This window comes from Rhynchophorus ferrugineus, unplaced genomic scaffold (assembly GCF_030347505.1).
Source record: "Rhynchophorus ferrugineus isolate W39M unplaced genomic scaffold, kcgeb_rfMv2 rfM4, whole genome shotgun sequence".
In the NCBI taxonomy this organism is placed as follows: Eukaryota; Metazoa; Arthropoda; class Insecta; order Coleoptera; family Curculionidae; genus Rhynchophorus; species Rhynchophorus ferrugineus.
The window spans coordinates 10,440,257-10,467,133 of record NW_027472583.1 but is presented as its reverse complement, the minus strand read 5'-3'; the positions used below and the strand labels follow the sequence as shown (position 1 = coordinate 10,467,133).

At 32.5% G+C, this 26,877-nt stretch overlaps 2 protein-coding genes across 3 annotated transcripts; both read left to right on the top strand.

The window, feature by feature from the left end:
* Positions 1–4,183: 4,183 nt before the first annotated feature.
* LOC143196731 (insulinoma-associated protein 1a) lies at positions 4,184–9,778 on the top strand. Its single transcript, XM_076404690.1, has 6 exons — positions 4,184–4,271; positions 6,236–6,488; positions 6,556–6,685; positions 6,745–6,889; positions 7,715–7,916; positions 8,190–9,778. The coding sequence occupies exons 1-6, from the start codon at positions 4,222–4,224 to the stop codon at positions 8,232–8,234; spliced, it is 825 nt and encodes a 274-aa protein (XP_076260805.1). The 5' UTR covers positions 4,184–4,221; the 3' UTR covers positions 8,235–9,778.
* A 1,013-nt stretch (positions 9,779–10,791) lies between these two features.
* LOC143196729 (uncharacterized) lies at positions 10,792–12,525 on the top strand. Of its 2 annotated transcripts, none has more exons than XM_076404688.1 (6): positions 10,792–11,027; positions 11,098–11,232; positions 11,290–11,432; positions 11,485–11,767; positions 11,833–12,024; positions 12,172–12,525. In XM_076404688.1, exons 1-6 carry the CDS (start codon positions 10,928–10,930, stop codon positions 12,306–12,308), a joined length of 990 nt encoding a protein of 329 aa, XP_076260803.1. In that variant the 5' UTR covers positions 10,792–10,927; the 3' UTR covers positions 12,309–12,525. The 2 variants fall into 2 exon arrangements, with proteins under 2 accessions (XP_076260803.1, XP_076260804.1); XM_076404689.1 differs by having other exon boundaries at positions 10,794–11,027; positions 12,200–12,372.
* The last annotated feature ends 14,352 nt before the right edge of the window (positions 12,526–26,877 follow it).

The window sequence follows — 26,877 nt, the reverse complement described above, 5'->3', positions numbered from 1 at the left end:
TAGATATCAACGACATCCAGTTAGGGTAAGTCTAGGGGTTAAACTATTTGGGATCAGTAATGCAGAAAAATAAAACGCCATCTACTTCTAATATAATAATTCCTATTACCTAAGTTTCAAGAGCTCTTGCTTCTCTAAGATTGTGCATGTGGAAGAAACGACATGTTACAATCAAGACTAAAATCCTCCTCTTTCGAGCGCTTGCCAAATCTTCTCTATAACTTCGATACTTCATTAATTCGAACGTAACTGACAATTATTACACATTTGAAACAAAATTTACTAACTAATTCCTCACGCATTTCTGTCGCGAAACCGACCTTTTTGATGAGATTTTGATTTCTTTTTACAAGACCGAGTATTATATTTGGAACTAATCTACAAGAAAAGTAAATTGTTACCGCGAAACTATTGTCCACTAGTGGAGTCTTATCTTTCGAAAGAAAATTTAGTCACGCATAAATTGTCATTCTCAATACTTGAACCAATTTCGGCGGCAGTTCCCCAGGGTAGTATCTTAAAACCATTCCTGTATTTGCTCTACACTAGTGATATATCCAACAACTCAAGAAACAGTACTTGGAATATTTGTCGACGACACACTTATTATGGCAGAAATATATCTACCTAAACTTGTGGAAAAGTAAAAGTAGCAGTCAATACAACAAATCAATTCAGGTCAATCTACAAATGGATTAGAGACTAAAAAATATAGCTTAATAGCTCCAAATCAGTCTACGAACCAACAAAGTTCTAAGATTAATCACCAATGTTTATCGTTATGTAATCAACGAAGAATAGCACGAAAACCTTTAAATTAAATGGGTTTACGAAGTCATCCAAGATTTCATCATAAAGCAGCAAATAAGGTTACTAAATCACAGCAAATTGTAAGTAATACAGCTACTGGACAATACGCAATAATACATTGAAGCACACCAAATCACACGAACTTGTATAGTATATGATATATCTCTTAATTTTACCTTAAGTACTTTTAGTTTATTCTAATTTGGAAAATACATACTGGGACCTACTATTAACTGAATACATACTATTTATATCGCACTCATTTTGCTTGTGCAAGTACAACTGAATACTAGTAATTAATTAATTTGTAAATTAAGATTGTACTAAGAATATTTCATGTAAGATGTAACTAATTAAAAAAATATTAGTACTAAAATAATTATCACACCAATTATTTTATCGTGAAAAGCAACAATTAACAGAGCGAATGAGTGATTATTTATTTTTTTCTTTTATACAATAATCCTTAATCGTTTCTTCGTTGTTTTAACAAACTATAAGTAATCTACAAAAAACATATCTTCATAAATACATACATAGTAATTTTTTAGAGACAGAGGGTGAACGATAAACCATTCAACCACCCTTCCAGAAAAAGAGCTTTAAGAAAATAACAACAGAAAGATAGTATACGCGTGCACAACGCCACCCTTCACGTCTGCATTGTACTGCTTACTATCCCCGATTTGAGCTGCAGCTGCTGCTAGTCTCTTTGTTGTTTGGCCGCGGGGCTAAAGGTAAAAGGGTGACGGACACGAGCCGACAGCCCCTCGCACCCCGCCTTATCAGCCACCGGTAATAATGCACCCCAATCACTGTTACGTACCTGCCTAGTTACTATCGACGCGCATTGCTTCCTCGATATTGATTTTTTTTTCTCTCAATAATTGCTTCGGAATATTTTTAACTTAGTGCGTCCAGTATTTCTAATTTGGTATCAGCTATATCTCTTATAATAATAAAATAACAAGATTCAAGCAACAAGAAAAGTAAAACCTAAGTTCCTAATTAATTATCTTCAATCAATTTCTTTCAATGAACTTAAATTTCCATGATAACATGCCATTCAAACAAGTCAAGCCGGATTCGTTAGTACAGTGGTCAAGGTGACAGGATGGTCCTCCTACTGTTGCGATAGTCGAGGGTTCGAATCCCGCTGGGGCGTGGATGTACTTTATGTTTTTCATTGTAATTGTAAATGTCTTTATAGTTATTTAATGTTTTGTTGTATCACATGAAGTCACATAGAGCGACTATAATAGGGTACCATTATTGTTGGCAACTTCGCAAGCAAATGACATTCAAGAAATTTCATTTCTTGATGACGATCTAACAATGGACGAATTTCGAACGGCAATAGAATTATTAAAGTGTTGTAAGATCGCTGGAGTAGACCAAGTGACAACAGATATGATCAATGACCGTGGGGGAACATTGTTTCAACGGCTTCTCATGCTGATTACACGAATATGCCGATCGAAAAAAGTACCGTCAGTATGGAAGAAAGCACTCGGTTTTTAATACCGATATTGTACTTGGCATCTAAAAGTTTGATCTCGCATTTACAACTATCGATATTTCGAAAATATCGGCCCAAAAAATATCGACAGAAAACATCAATATTTTTAACATCTCTAATCCAGACCATCCAGAATAGCGAAAAATGTCCATATATCGATACATCGGGTAATAAAAACTATGGATGCCTTTTTTAGACTTTGATATCTTTTACAACAGCCAGGAAAATATTAATATTTTTCAAAAAATTACCGAAAAACATTAATATTGATAAATTGACTACTAACTTTTTGCAAATCACACTTAAAAGAAAATGTCTTAAGATGTATGTGTACAATTATATGTATATAAAAATTTAATTATGCTTAAAAGTTGCAATTTTAATTAGACCTGCGACTTGAATGAGGACAGTATTAATATGATGGACAACAAAAGACAAACCAATTTTTCTGTATTATTATATTAAATAGTCAAATATGATCTAGACTATCCAAAGTAACGAAAAATGTCCATATATATATACATCGGGGAATAAAAACTATGGATGCTTTTTTTAGACATTGATATCTTTTGCAACAGCCAGGAAAATATCAATATTTTTCAAAAAATTACCGAAAAACATTAAAATTGATAAATTGACTACTAACTTTTTGCAAACTTAAAAAGATTGCATCTGGCTTTAACAAAAAAAAAAGAAATCGTTCTAGGAAGAAGGTATAATAAAATAGAACACTGGACTGAATATATGACACTTAAAAGAAAATGTCTTAAGAAAATGTCTTAAATATGATCATTTTCAGAGTTCCTCACTTATATCCTCACCAACCTTCTGTCTTGCAGAGGTTATAAACCACCCAGGTTGCCATGACGCCACCATGTACTCTGTCGCCGAAAACGAAAACGCCATCCAGTCCAGCGCCAAACGGGCCAACAAGGAAAATTAAGGTGAGTTGAGAATGAAACGTGACGTATTTGGCAAAAATTTAATTGTAGCTCTGTTCCGAACAAACAGCTATCATCGCCGACACCGAAGAAGAACAAGGTGACGAGGAAGTTGAATTTTGACGAGTATAACAGCTCTCCAGTATCAGGAACCATCATCAAGAACCTAGGGCCTGACGAGCATCTCGTGGTCAGGAAAGATAAGCTATCGAGAAGATAAGGTTGCCAAACTGGTTCTAAGATCGATATTTCTATCTAGGAGACATAGATCCTGCGTTCAATGTGGTCGAGATCACTGAAGAGGCCAAAACTGAATTAGCGAGAATCGAAAACCACATGGGAGATTACGTATGTCGACTGTGCAAGGAACTGTATGAAGATGCTTTTGGTCTCTCTCAACACAGGTAAGAAAAACTGTTAAAAATGAGATAAATATAATCCCTCCAATAAGACACCTCATAGATGACGTCGAAGTTACTTGCAAAGATACTGCGACTTGAATGAGGTATTAATATGATGGACAACAAAGGACAAGCCCATTACGTATTTGAACAAAATAATTGACCTCGTATACAAAGAACGTCCTTTCATAACATTTCCCGAAGGTAAAAAATCGAAATCCAGAAAAAATAAAGGAATAATACGACCGAAAACCAAACCCATCTCCTCTCCGCCTATACCATCCCTTGGAGCGCCCGGCGAGCCTTCGAATACGATGCCGAAATCGGGCGTCCGAAGTCCGTTACACAGCCTCCCTCGTGCCAATGGACGCAGCCGGCTGTCGACGAGCCAATGGAAGCTCGCACTGTCGTTCCCACCACCGGCACGAGACACGGCGAAGAAGGGCGTGGAAGCGGCACCATTGGAAGTTTATAACCACACGCATCACGGGGGTGTTATTGTAGTGAAATGTGAGTTCTGTAGTCAGTCGGTGTGGTGTGTTGGTGAGGGATGCCACGCGTGTCTTATCCTCACCATGATATGGAGTTCGCTGCGTACAGGTAGGATGTGTTATTATTTCTACATGTTTTATGGTGTTTATCTATGAAGATACGATAATCCGTGTATAACATATTTCAAGAATTAATCATATAACCAGTGAGGTCAGTTCGTTAACATAAAAGGTTTTCTGGGATTATAAAAATTCAACAGTTGTCAATCGTCAATAATACAAGAAATCACTTTGCTAGTCATTTAAAATATAAATATCATAGGGTTTATTTGTTTAATGCATAATAATATTAATTATAATAGGGGGTCTTACGAGATAGTGATTATATATAATATTATAACCACTGGTGTTTATTTTACTCTTATTATGACTGGTTACAACAATTTATTCTAAAGTAATATACTTAAGAACTATTTTTTAATTATTTACACAGTTTTAATTTAACAATTATTATTATTTTACAATTAAAACATTAATTAATAACACCCTTAAACTATGCAGCAAACATTCAATTTATACATAAATTGTCCATCGATAGCTGGTACTATTTTCCATCTTTTGAGGCTATCCACGAATGGACCAATTTTTGGTATCTTCGTAAGAAGTGAAGCGCTAGTCAGAGAGGTCATGAGTCATATATCAGAACAAGTAGTAATCAGAAGGGTCAAGATCTGGAGAATAGGACTGGTTTTACATTTAATATTTCCAAGTATGTTTTTGCCGGTTTTGCAACATATAGTCGAGCGTTGTCTTGCTGAAGAATAACATTCTTATGTCTTTGCTCAATATTCCGGTCATTTTTAAGAGCACTACTCGGCTCAAACGGCTCATGGTATATCACACCAAGCATGATCCCAGCAAATATAGAGCATTTGCATGAAGCCATAGATATTCGGTTTCGCTGTTGAGGTTGACGCAGGACCAAGTTGCTCTTATGCTTCTTACTTTTCATCACCAGTAACAAAACGATTGAAAGAACCTTTCCGATTTTATCGTAGAAGCAGCATTTCACACATGACCAAGAGCCTTACAATGTCTCTTAGCATCAGTTTATACGGCACAACATATCCAAACTTGTCCATCATTCCCATGTTCTTCAAGTGACCGAATATGGTTTCTTATGTTACTCTAAAGGATTCTGCATATACTTCTTGCATCTTACATGAATTATCAGCGAGTAATGCCTATAAATTTTCGTCATTAATTGTCCAGAACGTTCTCAGTGTTAAAATAATCGAAAACCAGCATTCACATGATCTTCAATTGCCTCTCCCTTCAAATTAACATAAACAAAGTAACATTTTCAGCGCGCTGATGAAAAATCGGACTGGATCAAAACTGGATATCTGGACTGGAACTAATACTTAACGTGGATTCCGAATCATGATCCTCCGCATTAAGCCATCGGCTAGTCAATGAACAACTTAAAAATCATTGCACAAGACATCCGGTGTTACCCAACTAGGTTACTGGCATGACTGGTATTAATTTCCTTGTTAGATTTTGTAGTCTTGCCTTTTGGACAATCATAAACATAAATTTACGACCACGCCCCAACAGGATTTGAACCCACGACTATCGCAATAGTAGGAGGATTGTTTTCTTTTTTTTTTCATGGAATATGTTCGTTTTAAAACATAAATTATTAATAACACCATTATCGAGAAAAATACACTAGAGTGTGAGAAGTAAATAAATTATGTACAAAAAAGTTATACAATTGATTAACGTGTTAACTTAATTTATTCAAAACTACATCAGATGCTATAACAATGCAAAAAGGATGGTCTGGACTATATGATGGGTGGGGTATAGCATCCGAATGGTTGTACAATCTGCTTTAGTACGCAAAATCTGTTTTCTCATTGCTTTTGAATACTCTTTAACGTCTTTCAAATGCCAGAACCCTTTTGATTGAAGATTGAACAATAACGGATTCAAATTTATTATCATATTAAATAGTTATTATATTATATATTATTATATTAAATAGTTAAATTTTATCGTTTTCAGAGCTCCTCACTTATATCCTCACCAACCTTCTGTCTTGCAGAGGTTAGGTATAGAGAGATTCCATCTGGACCCACAGTTCATCCAGTTTCAGCACTACATACGCTACACGGAACCCCTGGAACTGACCACGTCCAGTCCCTTGGATCTAAGCTTAAAAACCACTCAGGTTCCCATCACGCCACCATGTACTCCGTCGCCGAAGACAAAGACGTCATCCAGTCCAACGCCAGACGGGCCAACCAAGAAAATTAAGGTGAGTTGAGAATTAAACATGGCGCATTTGGCAAAAATCTAATCGTAGCTCTGTTCTGATCATACAGCTATCATCGCCGACACCGAAGAAGAACAAGGTGACGAAGAAGTTGAATTTCGACGAGGATAACAGCTCTCCGGTATCAGGAACCATTATCAGAAAGCTAGCACCTGATGAGCATCTCGTGGTCAGGAAAGGTAAGCTATCGAGAAGGTAAAGTTGCCGAACTGGTTCTAACATCGAGATTTCTATCTAGGAGACATAGATCCTGCGTTCAATGTGGTAGAGATCACTGAAGAAGCCAAAGCTGAATTAGCGAAGATCGAAAACCACATCGGAGACTACGTATGTCGACTGTGCAAGGAACTGTACGAAGATGCTTTTGGTCTCGCTCAGCATAGGTAAAGACAACTGTTAAAAATGAGATAAATATAATTTCTCTAAGACGGCACGTCATAGATGACGTCGAAGATACTGCCAAATTAAACTCGGGGGACTCATTTTATCTTAATAAAAAAGAGTCGAATGCGTCGAAACAATCTATAAAATTCGATTTGTGTTGGTACTTCAGACAATTTTGTTATATTAACAAAAAAAAATTTGGAATACGCCTCCATAGTACTTTAGAGATATATTTGAATAAGATACCATTGATAGTATCAATTGAAATTGACATAAAAGCTAGGTATATGTCAAGAAGAACATGGTAATTTTTCCATTCAATTTTCATTCAGAAAAATACAGATATTTAAAAAAAATCTATATATCGGAGAATAAAAAATATCGATCTTTCTTTTTAAACTAATCTCTAATCTCTAATCCAGAGTGAGCCTAATTAATTTATTTTTTATCGGACAATTCAATTCAGCGGCGGATTTACACATTTGCCATCATTTTTCTTTTGGTGCACCTCTAATTATCTTAGTATTATACTAATAAGTTGATAAAATCTATGCCTCTACAATAACAAATTATTCTAGAGAATATACAAATAATCGCTTCACTTAGTAGAATCATAGTCCTTCCTTCAAATTCCAATAAAGTATCTTATCTATCTTTCCAAGAGAATATCCTTAAAAACCATTAGCCTACAATATAGTTTATTACACAATATGAACACCCAAAGTATTATAACCCACACAAAAACATAAATTTAATAAAGTCATTTACAGTAAATTGACTTGAAACAAACAAATCAAATTATTTTCTCCCATTTTTGCTCGTAGATGTTCGCGAATAGTCCACGTAGAATATCGATGTCCTGAATGTGACAAGGTCTTCAACTGTCCAGCTAACTTAGCTTCGCACAGACGATGGCATAAACCTCGACCCAACAGAGATTCCACGAAATCTGACGAGGTTATTCATAGCGAGTCCGATTCGGGGGAGCAATTTCCTTGTAACGAGTGTGGCAAAAAGTTTCGACGGGTAAGCATCAACATCAACCACCGTTTCATCTTAAAACCAGGAATTAGTACTTATCAGTGCCATCTTTGACCCATATTTTAATATTATGAAGCTTCACAAGAGTTCATTAAGTCTTTGATAATTATCTGTTATGAGTAACATTTTACTCGCCATTATTTGAGTCCTACTTTTTTTTAAATCTCTTTACAATTACAAAAATAATAACAATTAATTCCGTATCCACAACTAATGCTATACATAAAATTAAATGCTAACGAAAATATTGTGTTGCAGATAGCATATCTCCGTAAACATCAAACGGTTCATCAACTAGACTGACAAAGGCTGGTGCCTATAAGGCCTATACCGAGATTACCGCCGAATCTTTGGCGTCCGCCGCCTTTACCTTCGATGTGTGGAAACAACGGTGGAGCCCTGGAATCGGACAGGTACTTCCACGGTTTGTCTTGGATTAATTTCTCCGGTCACTGTAAATAATCAGAATGTATATCATTTAAAAAATCTGTAAATTATATTGTAATGTAACGTTCTGCAACCGGTAAACGATTCGTTTTACCGGTTGCATATCTTAGCTAGTAATTGTACATTTTTCATCTCTAGTCAGAGTATCGAATCATTCTAGTCAAATATTAGTCATACAAACCATTCCAAATATGTATAAAGCCTCTATTCTTTAAGTCAGTATTCACACTGAAGATCTCACTTAGTTTATACATAATTTCTTTTCACGTATCTATGATTTATCTAGTCATTCAAATGTTCTAGTCTGTTTTAATTTTTATACTAGTCGTTCCTTCTAGTCATTATTCATTTAAACCTCATATCATCATACAAAGTATCTTTATTGTTATTTAGCTATAAGAATAATAGTGAGCTTGTCATCAATAATAATCATATCATTTAAATCATAGTCTCGAATAAGTAATTGTATTCGATTCTGACATATTATCAAATATGTGTATGCAACCCGCCATAGTTTTATTTAATTATTAATTTTAATCATGGCCAACACTAGTCTTGAGATTTTTATTATATTTATTTGAAAATTACAGTTTATAATTATTTATTATATGAAATATTTGCGATACATTTTTAAAATTCTATCAACATCAATACATAGTTCTTAAATAATAAACATATTAAAACTTTAGATTTTTGATCACATTACATAGTGTATCACCACATAGTGTTGGAACTGATTTTCTAGTCATTTAATATATCTAGTCAGATGAATTGCTCATTATGAACACATTTCTAGTCATTATTTAACAACTAGTTGTATATTTAACATTAACTCTAGTCAATTATGTCTTTTATTTTTAAATTTAAGTCAAACAATGTCAGTCATTGTCATATCAACAGTACAGTTCCTTTTAGAATTAAAACAAAAAAGAACATACTTTTTTTGGAAAGAATCAAGTGCGGGCAGGGATTTAAGTTTGCAATAAGCTTCAAGCAGCAACTGACCTTCACTATAAAACTTTATTAGCTTTATCCATTGTTTTCAAAAAAAATAATTTGAATTTGGATTATTGAACGAAATTTGTGAATTTATATGCCATATAGATATATTTATTTCATTGTATGTGATATTAGGGAATTAGGCCAGTAACTATTATATAATGTTGAGTAAAGTCTTATTTTTAATAACTGCATTTATTTGATATAGATTTTAGAATTGTAAGAATAAGCAGGGCTGTGTACAATATTATGGTAAGATTACTTCTGTCATAATGCAGTATAATTTATTTATTTATTTTTAATTTGAGTCATTTTAAAAATATTCTATAAAAAAGAATATAGGATGAGTGTTATCTAGTCAAACGCAACTAAAATGTTGGCAATGTACATATAAAAAGATAATATATTTAGTTTTGTATATTATATAGATATAAAAAAAATGTAAATCAATTATTTTAAGTAATCTTGTTAATTTATATTTAACAGAACACTGTATATGAACTGTAAATGAATTGTAATTACATCTGGTAATAAATGTAACATATACTTATATCGATATAACAGTTGTTTCAATGATGTGTCAATGTGTTTTATAATAATGTAATGTAATACATAATGTTTTATAAAATGTATACTTATTTTTAGTTAATAATCAATTTAAAATAATAAGTACATTAACTAATAATGAGTTCTGTTAGATGGCGGTGTTGAACAACAATAGCCCAAGTTAGTCGTCAAGCAACTCTACAAACAAATTGTTTTTGGTGTTCCTTGTTTAAAGTTTACACTGTTAAAGATTGAAATTTTTTCTTTTTTATTGTCTATGCTAAATACATAGTGTACATTAGTTTTAATAGCAATAAATATTTTAAATATGAACCAATTTTAATATTATCAATAACATGATAAAAATTAAACTATTAATTCTAATATAGTCTATTAAAAATAACAGTGTATTTGTAAATTAGTTTTAAACTGGTACAATGTTTTTCTATTTTATCCTAATTTAAAAGGAATAGAATGCTGTGTGAAGCGATAAGACCGCGAATTGAATGATATAAATATTCTCTGGAGCTAATTGTTAAAATAACAACATCCTAACAGTTCGAAAGAACTTTTTGGTTATTTTCTAATAGCAATTAGATTAGAAGAATAAACATATTGTTTAATTAATTAATTATTATCTAAAATATTTTTTAATTCGAATTTTTAACTAGATACCTCATACATTGCTGAATGCGCCAGTTAGGACCAGTTACAGGTTTGATTAAGCAATTTTCAGGAGTAAATATTTAGTTAATCAAGTTTTTATTTAATCAAAAAGCCTATATCAAACAAGAAACAAATATTACTGACTTTCTATTTTTATGAATTATTAATCTATACTTATTAACTGACGAAGATTTGACAGATGAAGTAATGTCAAATAGTTTGAATTTAACATATAACCGTTGTTTTATTTGTTTTATTCTGAAGAATTATACTTTTAATATGTTTATTGGTGTTTGACAATTGTTTTGTTATTTATATGAAAATAATTTACTTATACAATGAGTGAACAGGAAGAGTTAGCTAATATTAGCTCATTAAAAAAGAACAGGCGCAAAACTGCCTGTGAGATATTTTTCGATGAAGAGCCTTATTTCTCAGGTAATAAAAACAACATCTAAACCTTAAATACGTATTTAGAGATAAAGAATTTCACGATCAAAATTTTTAGATACTGATGATGAATTGGAATTTGAACAAAATTTAACAAGACATATTGCTTCAACTAGAAACAATGCTTTCAGTAAAGAAAGTCAAACTGTATATTTAAGGACACTAGAAGAGGAATTAGCATTTTCTGATAATTGTAGGTACAAATCAAGTTTGATGTTGTGATCTATAATGGTATGCAATTTTTTTCTAGGTACCAGTTGCAAGAAAAATAGGGAATTCATGTTTAATCTTGCTATTATGGGTACTGAGCAAAATTCAGTGTGTCCATCAACTTCAGACAGTGGTGTAAATTCAGCTACAGGATCGAATGTAGATAAAGATGGAGATAATAATGTAAGTCAGTTGTAATACAACAAAAACAAAAATAAAAAAAAGGTTTCCTTAGGGTGTAGAGTTATCTAATGAACAATCTATATTAAGGGATAAGAGATCATTTGATAACACCCCATCTAAAAGTAAACGTAATAAGAGTAAGAAAAATACCAATATACCGAATTCCAAAGATGTGAGTAGCAAAACCCCAAGGAAACCAGATAAAGAAAATGAGATGAATCAGTCGATACACATTAACACACTGCTACAGGAAATAGAAGAAAGACGAGTATCTTCAGATGAACATCAAACAAATAAGTGTACAAAAAAATCACTTCCACTGCTGCATCCACAAAGTATGTATGTAATTATTTAAAATGTGTATTGTGTTAATAGTACAAATTCAAATGGCATATTACAGATAATAAGTGGATGAAAAGAAAAAGAGTCACCTCTAGAGATTCAACAATTAACTTAAAAAAGAGAGCAAAACCAGATTACAAATATTTCAAAAAAATACTTACAGCTGCCGTAGATACAACTATCAATGGTCATATTGAGAAAGCATTATTAAGAAAGTTGGGTAGACCTTCTGGAGGAAGCCAAGCGGAAGGTAACATAGAAGTAGATGTTAAAATGAAGAGTTATCCTTTAGAAAGTGTTTTTATTATAATTTATTGAAAATTAATTTGTACTGCATGAATATCATTAAACATTAGCATTGCAAAAAAAAATAAATTTGAAGAGCCTTTTGTTTTAGACTCTGTAAATAAAAATGGGGATTTCAGGTCGTTCCAGACCACGCATAAAGTGAGAAAACTTTACACTCCAGATGATTGGATAAGCTCAACAGAATTTTCATCGATAGAGGCTTTAGAAGATGATAGCTATATTTAGAACTTCTTTGTTACATTTTTACATATTCTATTCTTTTTCATTTTTCATATTCATTTTACATATGCTTATTCTTTTATCAAGTTAAAATTGGTTCAATTGTATAAAAACCGGTCAAAGTTTGTTTTTAAATAATGTATGTCGTTTTATATTTTGTTTTAAAATGTATATTAATATTTTTTTCTGGATGAACTTTTAAATATATTTTTTTCATATGTTAGTACAATAATTTTATTGTAAACTTTTCTAGGTTTAATAATTTTGGCAATAGACGAAAATAGAACCAGGGAATTGATTATTCTCCATATCAAGCGGAAACAACCGTTAGCTTATCTGTCCTAATTTTAAATATACCAATGCTCAATAGTAAGGGATGTAAAATAAGTGTAGGTAGCGGAAATAATTTGATTTGAATTTATAATTAAGTCATCAATTATCACACAGTGTTTAATTCGTATCGTTTTCATTCATTGCAAATATTAGGAATGTGCAAAAGGACACCGCGTTTTCTAAATTGAACTTTCCAATTATCTCCCATTTTGATATTGGGCCATTACAAATTAGTGTAAGACTATCTGTTTACAGGAAATTCAAGTAAAGTTTGCTTCGATTAAATAATCTATACTGAGTTCCTTTTTTCTATGTTTAGGTTTTTTTTATATAAAGCAGAGCAGAGTGATGGGTTAGTCCAAAGATCTGGTTGATTTTGCATAAGTTTATTTGGCGGATCTTTATACAATCTAACAATAACAATTTAGGGACAGTGTTCTTAACAACAGAAGGATTTATTTTTAGGGCATTCGAACATTTCAGAGACACAGACCTCAAAGTTTAATTTGTTTAGGATTATTTTGATTAGGTATCTACCTGGGTATTCTTTGCATTCGATGGGCTTAATGTGTAACATCCCATGTTCGTTTAGTTACAAGACACTAAAAAATCCAAGAGTTTGTTGTTGACTAGAATTCATATACACATATAATTTATCAAAGTACTTTCATGATATTTATAGTGTTATATAATTAGACATTCAGGAAATCATTCAGTGCAAGTCTATGTATGTAATTTTTTCGCTACAAAATGGACCTATTTTAAATTTGGAGTTCATATACTTGGAAATCTTTCTGCCAGTGATGTAGTGTTGCCTGCGTTTTTGTTGAAATTTATGTGCAGTGCCTAGAATTTAAAGCAAATGACGGCCATTTCAAGCTTCAACGATAGAAGACATAATCTTTTTGAAGAACATTTTGATAAATGCTACTCTAGGAATATAGACCGACTCATACAAGGAATATAGAACTTCAGTATTCATGAATACATGAAACCTGAATAAGTCTTACACTGTATTTTATTACCTCAAAAATTGTTTCCATTTCTTTTATAATTCCCTGTTTTCTTATTCAATATTTATATATTTGTTGAAATTATTTGTAACTGAAAACTTTTTTTATATGCACAATAATACTTTATGTCCATGAATTTTTCACGTCCCTTTAGATGGTTGATGGATTAATTACTTTTTGCTCCTGGGATTATTGTAGTAGATCCACTTTGCTTCGCCAATTGGTGCTATGGCAAGCTAAAATCATGATGTTAAAACACTGAAATGCCATTTTCAGTCTTAATCTTCTTTACTTTTAGGTCTTGGCCAGCTGGTAAGTTGTATGAGCGGGGTTTTCGTCTAATAAGTCTTACAATTCATTGTCTTTTTTGAACCTGCAGTCCATTCTTTGTAATTGACTTCAAAACCGAGAGTTTTCAATCTTCCAAAGCAAGATCGACAACTGGGATATGACAAAAGATCATAACTATCACAGAAAAAATAACCTTAAGCTTCTAAAAGTATTTGATGGTGTGTGCTAACAGTTGTTTACATTAATGTATTAAATTATCTTATTATTGCAAAATATATGCAACCCTTAATATATTCAGAGATTTACGTTGTCATAGTAACCATTACAATGTTAAACGCCTTATTCAAGAAATATAATTGTTACGCTAAATTAATATTCACAGATCTCTTAATAAACCTGTTAAAAAAATTAATTTATTGTAGGCCAAATTCTTAATTGTAGTCATTCGATTACGAACGCACTTTTGCCTATCATCGTATATAGGACAATAAGAGTGTCATATTTGATTAACGCAATGTAGGACAGATAGAGTGAAGTATAAAATTCAGCACGGCGTGGGATTGGGAAACTTGATACCGGTTTCCTTTTCCGGTATTGTCATTTCTACACAACTTTAAAAACCTCTATATCGTTTTTGTTAAATAACAAAAAATAGTCGTAATTTAAACGTTTCAGGAACACCAAGTATTTTGCGACTGTACTTAAAATATTAATTAGGAAAAACATTTTTTTACACTTACTCCTTTATGACACCAATTATCTTAAAAATACGTATTATTGGATAAATTGAAAATTGAAGGCTTGAATTTAATTAATATTTTTCTTTGTATATTGACAATATATGTTCATTAAGTAGTGAGCAACAGTGAATGTTCAGTGAGTTTAGTTAGAAGCCCATTTTCTTCGTTCTAGTTTATATTTTTCGTGTTCGTGTAAACTTGTACGACTAAACCCATCTCATTATATTAAATGTAGTTTTCTATACTATTTGATAATTGAAAGAATAAAGTTATTAAATTAAGCAAATATCTTCAAATATTATCAAGTGTGTTTTTACCTCGATATTTCGGCTGTTACACTTTAGACATAATTAAATGTACTTTTTGCTGGGAATAAATTACCGATATTCAAACTATACTGGCTGTTTATGAAATTCTTGGTGATTTGTTTCGTTTTTGTCTTTGTGCCCTGAACGGTGTTTGTGAACTCAGACCTGACGTCATCCCAGTTTCTTGATTTAGGAGTGAATATAATTTACATGCTATTACCTAATAGATAGCGATATTCATGTAAGTTTGGAGATGAGGCTGCAGATATTAATCTTCGCTTTCAGTGTAGCTTTCAATACTGCTTCACTCAAGTGTGATCTTTTCCTGTTTGATATGTTCTACTCCAGATAAAATCGGAAGGCACTCAATGATTATGATAAAGTTGGTATTGTGCTAAAGTAGGTTGTTAGTGCTTGAACAAGTGTACTTCTGTAATGTTTCTGCAAATAAGAGAAAACGCCTTTATTTCTTTTTCTTGAAAACCCTTACTACAGCTACAGTGTTGTTGACACATTAAATTTTCCCAGGGTCGTGTATTAGGACTACTCAAATCTGCTCTACACTGATGATATCCCTACAACAAATGAACAGCCTAAGGCTGTAGAAAAAGTAAGGGTAGTGACTGGTATTTCACAAGATCTGCAAATGGAGTAGAGATTGGAAAATACAGTTTAATAGATGAATAGCGAAATGACAAATTATATCATTCGACAGACATCCATCACGATGGTAGATTAAATTGGAAACATTATATTAGATAAAAAGCAAAGATTAGACTCAAAGTTAAGTAAGTGTACTGGTTACTCAAAAGATACTCTCCACTTGATACAAAATAAAAGAGATTGGTTTATCAGTCAATCACAAAGCCAATGTGAATCTATGGGGTTGCTCTAAAACATCAAACCAACTAGTAATCCAAAACAAAGTTCTACTAATAATTACTAATGCTTACCGCTATGTTACTAAAGAAAGATCTGCACGATAACTTCGAAATCAAATGGATATTTCAAGTTATCCAAAATTTTGCTTTGAAACTTGAAATAAGGTTGCTAAATAACAGCAACGTGGAAGCAATACACCTACTGCACCACATGCAGGAATCCAGGGAAAAGATTCGAGGGAACCAAACCACATGAAGTTGTATAGTGTATTATAGTTTTATTTTAATTTTGTAAATACATACGTGTATTAATCCCGTACTCGCCTTGCTTGTCTCTTAATGCAAGTACAACAGAAACAACAACAACAGTAATTTAAAATGTTATTAATAAAAATAAATCTTACTGTGAAACGAGGTGACGGATACTGTGATCTACATGCTATATATTCAGGTGTTCCGCAGACCAGTATTATACTATATATAGTAACATTTGTTGACGATACATCTAACTCCATCTCAACAAAATCCATTTTGGTTGAAAATATGGTTTATCAAGACGAATGAGACAAAATATATTCAAGTAACGTTTACCCTGTGTCCGCCATAAATGTTAAATATCTGGGAATGCATTTGGATCCACGTTTAACAGAAATATGTTTGAGTATTTTCAACTGATTTCTATATATTGAGTATATTGAGAACGAATATACTATTATGTCAGGATTTTTAAAAGGCATTTAACATTTAATACGATGCAATTCCTTAAATATGAAACCTTAAAGCAATTCTGTAGGTCCATTCTTGTAGATCATTCGGTACACATCAAAGAAACCTACAAGAACTTGGTTTATTTTGGAAATTAAAATATGAAGACCACGGTTGGCAGGTGTTGATGGCGGTTGGTACATTGAGCGTGTTACTAGAAAAGCAAGATGGGTTTACCAAATGGGATTCATCATCACCATTATAGTTCATCAGGTCCATAACGAATCCTCAAAGAGAGTCATAGAGACTTTTTTAGCCAATTATAAACATCCTAACTATAAACAAATCGTCAAAATAATTCTAAAAGCTTTAGGTTGCCAATGAGTTTAAAAGTATATTTTCTTCATTTCCACTTCGAGCACTTTCCCGAGAATTTGAGAGATGTAAATGAAGAGCAAGCTGAATGATTTCACCAGGACATTAAGAGATAAAGAAAAGATACCAAGGAAAATGAAGCGTCTGAATAATTTCAGACTTACTGTTGGACGCTTTAGACGGACCTTCCAAATTCTTCCCATAACTAAAGAAAATGTACAAAGAGGTGGTTTACTGGAAGAGAGGTTTTAATATGGGATAGGGAATGTATATTAGATAAAAAAAATATGTATCGTTAATAGTATGTAAATAAAATATTTTTTACGTTTATTCTCTTTTAATTTTGATATAATAACTCGTTTAACATGGTTACCCAAATTTTCAACAGACGTGTCATCCAAAAAAATTATTTTCGGGTTCAACATACCAAAAAAAACATAAATATTAATTCACAAAACCTAATCAAGTTTTAAAAATGTTTTTTTTTCAATCTTATGTAATTAGGAAAAGTTTTCCCTAAACTATACTTCTACCAAAACATTAAAAAAGATCTTCATCCATTTTTTAAATCCTTCGTCAACGGCCCAGTGCAAAACCGAACAAGGCATATAAAGACAACAGGAAAACAGAAGAACACTCCTTCACTGTTACGGTGATTAAATGCATAGTAATGCATTTGTTATTTAATTTGAAGTGAATCTATTGTTTTTAAATGATGATTTTCTTAATAGACGCCCTAAATTGGCAGACGACACAGTTGAAGATTTAATAGCTGTTTTAATATACAAACTAGGTCTTATCATTTAAAGAGATCTGATTTATTACCCCACGTTTATAGTTTACGTATTAGGAATTAATTCTTATCGGTTATTTTTTTTGTTTCAATCGGCACTTTTTTGGTTTGGTGTGGTTCAATCAAAATACTTTCGGTCCTTTTCTACGAGGCTTTGTATAATAATAGTGACTAATGAGCAAATGTTAATTAGAAGGCACCAGGCTTGGTGACTACACTGTGTGTGCGAGAACTTATTGAAAATTGTATTTTCAATCCTTTTTTATAATATCTTTATTAAAATCGTTTAGTACAATCTTAATTTACAATTAATCTATTACTACTTTTCCTATGTACTTGGATTAATTCACAAGCAAGACGAGTGCGAGAAAATACATAAATATGTATTCTTCAATTAGTAAATTATAATAACTTGTAGATATAGCTTACACTAAAGATATACACTTCATAAGTTCTTATGATTTTGTTCGCTTCAATCTCCTGACATCTTGCGCGCTGTCCAGCAGTTGTATTGCTTCCACGTTAGTATGATTTAGTAATCTTCTTTCGTGTTTCAAGGTGAAATCTTGGATAACTTCGCAAATCGATTTGATTTCCAGGTCATCGTGCAGTTCTTCGTTGGTTACGTAGCGATAGGCATTGGTAATCAATCGAAGAACCTTGTTTTGATAGCGTTGTATGACTAGTTGATTTGAATTTTTAGTGCAACCCCATCCAATTTGGCTTTATAATTGTATTATAGATCAACCTCTTTGATTTTAGATCAAGTTGAGAGTATCTTCCGACTAACCGGTATAGTTGCTTTATTTTGGTTCTAATGTATTTTGCTTTTTGTCTAATGTAATGTTTCCAATTAAGTCTACCGTCAAGATGGATTCCAAGGTATTTAGCTGATTCTGCTTGAAGAATCGGACATCCATTGAGTGATATAATTAAGTTTTTATTATTTTGCCGCAATGCAAAATTAACGTGGACAGATTTGGAGCTTTAAGTTGAATTTTCCAATCTTTAGTCCATTTGTTGATTTTGTTGACTGCTACTTGCACTTTTTCTATTGCCTTAGGCAGAGATATATCTTTTGCCATAAATAATTGCAGCAGGGTTGAGCAGATACAGGAGATGTCCTAAGACGCTATCTTGTGGAACTCCAGCCGAGATATTTTTTAAAGATTTTCGAGAACGCCATTTCTTGTGATACTCTAAATTTTCTTCCGAATAAATATGACTCCAACAATTTACTTAATTTTTTTTATTGACATTTGTGTGACTTCTATATATGATATTTCTATGATTTAAGATTCAGCCTATATACATTCGTAATTTGTGATAATTTTTAACTTCCTGCTTCAAAAATCTCGGGTAAAGGCCCATCAAGAACTTCGACTTCTTGTGATAAAATCGCTGTTAGTGAAATTTGAACGTAATTGAAGAACGGTGATTTTTACGTCCAAGAACGCGGTAGACTATCGAAAGGCACGGAATTGGAAACCTGAACCGAACTAAACCATGATGGGAGATCACTATATATGGTAACCGATGCGTTTTAACCTAGTATTGAAAGAAAAACGGTGGTTATATTATTTCAATTTAACAGAAGTCTCTGTTGCATTATAGAGTAAGTTACAGTATCCATTATAAAGGCCTCAAAATTAATTCACGTCCTTTGTATTTGGTATTTACAAGGAAAAAACAAAAATGAATAATTCGTTTTTAAGGATTATAGCATAGAATGCAAATGGGCTAAATCAACGGGTTCGGGAACTAGAACTATTTCTTATTTTTTACTTATTTTTCTTAAAAGAGACTTATTTTTCCAAAAAAAATACATTAAAATATGCGGATATGATACCTACTGGATTAAAATGAAGAAATACAGGCTTCGATAGTTAGCACCGAAAAGCTGAAATAAAAATAGGAGCTAGTATATAGTCCACAAATATACAAAATAACATAACAACTATACAGAGATCTATTTTCAAACTTAGGCCCAAGGTTTATTATTGGAGAGAACTTTAATGTTAAACATACAACTTGAGGTTCACGATCAACAACACTTGCAAAAAGGAAATGGATTACTCGCAGCAATTAATACAACAAATTGTAATTATCAATGAAGGCGCCAACCCACAACTGGCTCATCGGCGTTAATAAAGTGTCAGATCTACTAGACTTTTATATTCCGAAAGGACTCTCACCAAGTCAAATACGAATCGAGATCTTGTGCGAACTATCATCTGATCACATTCTAGTATTGTTTACACTGGGCGCGAAAATTCTGAAAAAAAACAAAGAATCAGAGTAAATGTAAGACTCAAAGCTATACCCCATTTTATGCAGAAAACCCGAAATATATTCGACTGAACAAAATCGGTCAGCTGTCAAAGAAGCTACCCCAAAGTCAAGAGAGAAATCAGAATTCGGGATTTAATAAGAGAAAGACGAAAAGCTAGAAGAGTAGAACACAGAACCAGAAATGCCACAAGCAAAACAATATTTAGTAGAATTAGTAATCCAATAAATCAAAAGTTTAAAGAATATAAATAGAATTGGTTCTAAAAATATGTAAATTAATGGATCCGGATTTAAAAGAGCAACTATTAGAGTACTGCCTATTAAAAATGGTTGAAATGAATGAATGATCTAGAATCTATAACGGATACATATCCTGTATCAGCTCGGTGTGGCTTGAAATCTGTTTTCTCCAATGAAAGTTGCCGTGGAAATTGATAACAACCTCAGTCCTAAAGCTTCTGGAATTGCTGATATTACGCCTGGGTCACTGAGAGAGCTGTTACGAAAATCAATCATCAATTTATATTCAAAGCATATTCGTATGCTTAAAAATTAAAAATTATGCTTAAAACAACCAACTCACAAACCGGCAAAACAAGTAGGATGTTGCAGGCCTATTTCGCTGCTAGCTGCAATATCTAAATTAATTTGACAAACTGCTGTCAAAACGTGTTAAACCATTTATAGAAATACCAGATTTCCAGTTTGGATTTCATTATCACCACTCGACAATCAGTCACAAGTGCACAAAGTAACAGCGGTTGTTGAATACATTCGAAAAAAAAGAAATACTGTCCCGCAATATTCCTGGACGTCTCACCAACTTTTAACCGGGTATGGGCATTTGAGATTAATCTTCAAAATGAGCAAATAGTTATTTCTGTCTTTATATCTTTTCGAAAGAGAATTTAGAGGGGCATTCTCAACACTTAAACCTATTTAGGCTGGTGTTCCCCAGGGTAATGCCTTGAGACTACTCCTGTATCTGCTCTATACTACTGATATCCTAATAACTACAAAAAAATCAGTACTTGGAGCATTTATTACGCTGAACTTGATCTTAAATCAAATAGATTGGTTTATTTTAGTCAATCATAAAGCCAATTTGATCTTATGGGGTGCAATCTCAATTATCCGTTTTGATTCTAATAATTTAAAATTGAGATTTTGATGTTAACAATAAATAACATTTTGAATAGCCACAATATTCATAAAAAAACAATAAATTGCAAGTCTTATTGGACAAAATTTCAATTCTGACCTTTAAAGAAATTTCAGATAGCTTAACAGTTGGTGAATCAACTTTCTTCAGAGGGAAATATCCAGAAGGAGCGAAAATATAAATCGTATTCTGTCTGTCTTTTCGGTGATTTAAACCATAGAGTAATATATAGAGTGTTAACTATACAAATACTTTCAGAATTGTTTTGCGTGGCCTCAACAGAAAGGCGCTGAGAACGCAATTTCACTGAATTTCATTGGTTAGTTTAAATTAACATTACAGGCACCTGTAATGAAAATATTTTATTAGGAAATTGGTCGACGATTTCATACGCATCACATGACTAACTTCTGACGTCACATTCTACTGACCAATTAAATTTCAAATAATACCAAAATGTAATTTTTCAAAATAAATAGTTTTGATATAATGGTTTTAATATAAAATTCTATATAAATACAAAAATTATAAAATATCAAAAAGTTAAAATCTTTTTGTTCCCTCATACTGAAAGCAGAGCAGCACAGCTGAAAGTGTGTGTCTGTTAATATTTTACTTACTTGTTCAACATAAAAATGTATTACAATTAGAATGTTATTGTGAATTTTATGGAACGGATAATTAAAACAGTTAAATCGTATGATATATGTCAGAATGGAGAAAACATACCAAAAAGTAATACTTTAAAGAACAGCAACAAAAAAATTAAGTGTATGATATATATAATAATTGCTGTTGTACTTTTATTGTGGTGAAATGGAGGAGTTAAAAAGACAGCTTAAACATCTATTAAAAATATAACAAAAAAGCATGATAATCTCCTGTCTATAAAATTAAGCTCATCTTGTTGGTCTACAAATTGTATTACATTATTTAAATAATTGTATTACTTTATAAAAATAATTGTATATGTAGCAGGTAAAAGCAATGCTAAGTAACACACACATACATCCTTAATCTAGCTAACTTGGGTTGTTTCTTTCAAGGAAAACTACGTCTGTTTCCGCACATATACTGGATACACAATACTTTGGAGAATAAAGTTACATTATAATGAAATAATAGTGATTATATTTAAGACACAAAAAAGCTGATCGTACTTTATGTCAGACACACAAAATAGCGTCGTAACAAACAATCGCGTTATAGAAATGAACCAATCAAATGTCTTTCTAGGCCAATTCAAATGACCCAATCAAAAATGGGGTCTCAGAGCCAACATTGAACGGACCGCGCAAAACATTTCCTCGGTTTTGCCTATTCAAGTAAAACCTTTACATATACTCTATGATTTAAACTTCGCACGTTTTATAGACTGACAATGACACTTGTTTGTATCGGTCGACGTATATTGATCGAAAAATGCAATTATTAATTCCTTAGTGCACGTGATTCTTTCATTTTTCGATTTGAACCTTTATTCTAAGCCTGTCTATTCCATGATCCAGCGTACCCATCAAATATACCGATTACCGAGTCTTCCGATTACCACTTGTTCAGATCCATTCAGAATAGTTCGGATGGAATACGGTTTCGAACTGCTGAAAAAGTGCGAAAATGGATCGATTATTGGATCACTGCCAAACCAACATTGTTCTTTCCACAGGGTATCACCATGTTACCAGAAAGATAAGAAAAATTTGTAGAAAAAGATAGAGTATATTCCGATTAACATATATTTTAAGCATTTTTTCACAATAAATGACTTTTTAATGCGAAAAAATGATACAAACGGACACCTAATAGTATTACAAAACCAGTTAATTATTTTATATCCCATGGAACGTTTAAATTGGCAACAATTTACTGCTTATTAAGTTTAAATGTAGAGTTAATTGTTATTACCCTACAATAAATTAATTGTTAAAATGTCACTTCTACTGTTAACAGTTTACGATGACATAATAAACTCTCGGAACGCTGGACACTGCTAGACGAACTGGATCTGTTTGTCGCCACGGTATTGGTGTAAAAACCCGAAAAATGGGCCAGTTTTTAGAAAAACGACAGAGTGCAAGATGTGGTGGAATTAACCGCATCTCTCTTCACAAGAAACGGGCAACTTTGTGGAACTAACCAAACCATAAAATATGATGAATAATGACATAATATATAAGTTATATTAGACGAAAAGCCACAACATTGTTTCAAACAGTTTAAGAGTGTATTGATAGTTAATTATATAATATATACATATTACTGATTAATTAATTATTTCAACTTATTTAGTTAAAATTAATTAATAGTACCCGGAAGGCCGAACTTTGTTCACACCGTTAGAAACACTCACGTGAATTGTAATAAGAGTTTTTACAGTTTTTTTACTGAATAACTTACAGGTTTGAATTTTCAAATGAAGTTTAGCCTTAAATCTATTTTTAGGCTATATTTCGAAGATGATGGGAGTTCTGCGGTGATAAGAGCATCTTAAATAATGTAATTATAATGTACCGGGTGTCTTCAATTATAAACTAACGCATTTTATAAGAGGATCGACCGTTAAGTCAATATAATTTTTTTATAACATCTTTATTAGATACACTTAGTACAATATTAATTTACAATTAATTTATTACTACTTTTCCTATGGACTTGGATTAATTAACATGCAAAACGAGTGCGAGAAAATACATCAATATGTATTCCTCAAAGTCAATATAAGTGAGGCTAAGTAATTGGCCAAAGCTCAAATTAATTGTGAAATAATATAACGGGTCAATTGAAGAGTCCCCGGCCTGACACATAGATGGCGGTACTAGAATTAAATCCATATGATTTTTTAATTAGACCTAACCTTGAAAAGATGCGTATATAAATATCACAGCTTTCGGATCATTAGTTTGTGAAGTATAGCATTTTGAGTGAAGCGACTTTTGTTATTGTGGAAAAAGTAGATTAAAAGGAATTTCGCGTGTTGATAAAATATTGCTTTTTGAAGGGAAATTTTTTCCGGGCACTGTCCCAGGAAAATCAACCATCAAGGATTGGTATGCTAAGTTTAGACGTGGTGAAACCACCTAAGAGCAGTTTAGACAGTGAATGCACTGGACGTCCAAAACAGGTTGTTACCGACGAAAATATTTAAGAAATCCACAAAATGATTTTGAATGACCGTAAATTGAAATTTAAAGAAGTGCAGACACTCTAAAGATATCAACTGAACGTTTACATAAAATCATTCACGAATATTTGGGTATGAGAAAGCTCTGTGCAAAGTGGGTGCAGCGTGAGCTCACTTTTGATCAAAAACAACGACGAGTTGATGATTCGAAGCAGTGTTCGAAAAGAACCCGAGTTTTTGCGTCGATATGTGACAATAGATGAAACATGGCTCCATCATTTCACTCCGAAGTTCAATCGACAGTCATCCCAGTGGACTGCACACGATGAACCGCTCCAAAGCGTGGGAAAACACAACAGTCGGCTGGCAAGGTTAAGGACGAAATCGCCAAAAAAACGGCCGCATTTGAAGAAAAAGAAGGTGTTGCTTCACCAATACAATGCACCGTGTCACAAGTCAGTGAAAACGATGGCAAAAATCCATGAATTGGGCTTCTAATTCGATTAGAATCCACCGTATTCTCCAGATCTGACCCTCAGCGACTATTTGCTGTTTTCAGATCTCAAAAGAATGCTCGCTGGGAAGAAAATTTCGTCGAATGAAGAGGCGATCGCCGAAACTGAGGCTTATTTTGAAGCAAAGGTGGAGTGGAGGATCGCTATAATCAGTGTATCACCTTTGAAGGGAATTATGTTGAATAAAAAAAAATTGCCAAAAAAGTGTTTTACTATGGCAGGCCTGTTAATAACCAATTTTAACGACTACCAGTTTTCCTTTAGCAAAAATCTTTAAATACAATAGTATTCATGTACTAGGCTAAGCTTTATCGTTCCTGTCCGATAATAAATGTTTTGACGAAAGTTAGAGGAAGCTAAATTTGGGCGAGTGTTGCTTTAATTTTCCGATTTTCGCGCTGTTCAATAATAAAAGCCAGAGAAAGTGTACTACAGGGAAGTGTATTGATGCCAATATATTATTATGTGATATATCACAAATAAAAAGTACCACTGGCTACATTTGCTGATGATACTGCGAGACCAAGCATCTAGAATGTTACAACGCGAGGCGAGTAAAAATATAAATGAACTGGATAATCTGGAATGACTGAGTGAATGAATGAATGAATGTGAAATGAACAGGAATAAGATAATCTTGATTATCTATACGTAATAAGTTGCTGTTAATATATAAACAAATTCTAGAACTGATATAGAATCCAGCTCTAGAGATGAAACCTATTTTTCAGGATTAAATCCTAATAGCTATCGTAGATACTATAGGAATGATTAATTACGTCGATACTTTTAAATATCGACGGTTACTCAGAAAAACTAGAGAAATACAAAGAGACATGAGAGGAGACTTAACACTCATAAGACTCAACACTCGAGCAGGACACATACTCAAATCCTAAACCACTTGATCTAGTAGCGCAGTGAAATGTATTTAACAGAAAAACTGCAATATTAGTTAATAAATAACATTAGTTAGAACAATTGATAATTAATAATTTAGTAATTAGAACATTATTAAGTAAGAGTTATTTAATAATTAGATTAAGTAAGGATTATTTTAAAAATAAATTTTTGAAACTCTCTGGAAAGTTGGTGGCTTAGTTAAAAAGACCATATTTGCACACTCCATCTATAAGAGCTTTAAGTCAAAAATTGAATCTGCAATTATTAACAAAAAGCTGAAACATTCGCTGACCATTTGGAAAAAATCTTTCAATCAAATGAAAGTGAACTTGAATATAAGTCCAATGCAAAATCTACCAGAAAAGAGAATTATAAAACGTTGTAACTTTATCAATACTGGAACATAATTAAGACTAAGTAAGGATCGATGGGTATCTCCTGAATACATACCTAGTTTATTGAGATTTAGATTGCATATGGTGCTGTGATTAACTTAGTGGTAGTTGGTTCATGGTGGATTAAAAGGTAATAATTTGGTGACTAAGAGAGCCACAAAATATAGATTTAGATTTCAATGCAACACACTGAATGAATTAAAAATAGTTTGGAAATTAAAAAGTATTGGCCTTGGATGGATATCAGATGTGTTTTTACAGCGTTTGTAGAGAGAATGCAATAGTGAAATATTGGCGTGTTATTTTTGATGAGGCTTTGTGATTGTACAACTAGCCATTATTTAGTATCCAAATGCTGGATTCTAGCAATGCAAACTCATCCTTGTTTAATTGTAGTTTGTTTTAAACAGCATTATTACTCAGTGGGTGCCAATTGTTAAAGGAATCGTGAGGAATCCATGTTACTTGCTGTTACATTTTTGAAGGATTGTTTATGGCATTTTCATCGGAAAGGTTTTATTGATTTTTGTGAAGGAATTACAGTAGCGTATGGTGTTGTATTCGCTACAAATTTAGTCATTTGTTTTTTATTCAAAGCAGTTATTGGTTGAAGAAAGAAAGATTATCATGTTGTTGAATTAATTAGGTACTATTTATTGGTCAATAAACTGTCGATTGAGATAGATAAGTGTAAGAATTAAGAAGCGTGTTAAGAAAGAAACAACATGTACCGATAGAAATAACTCGT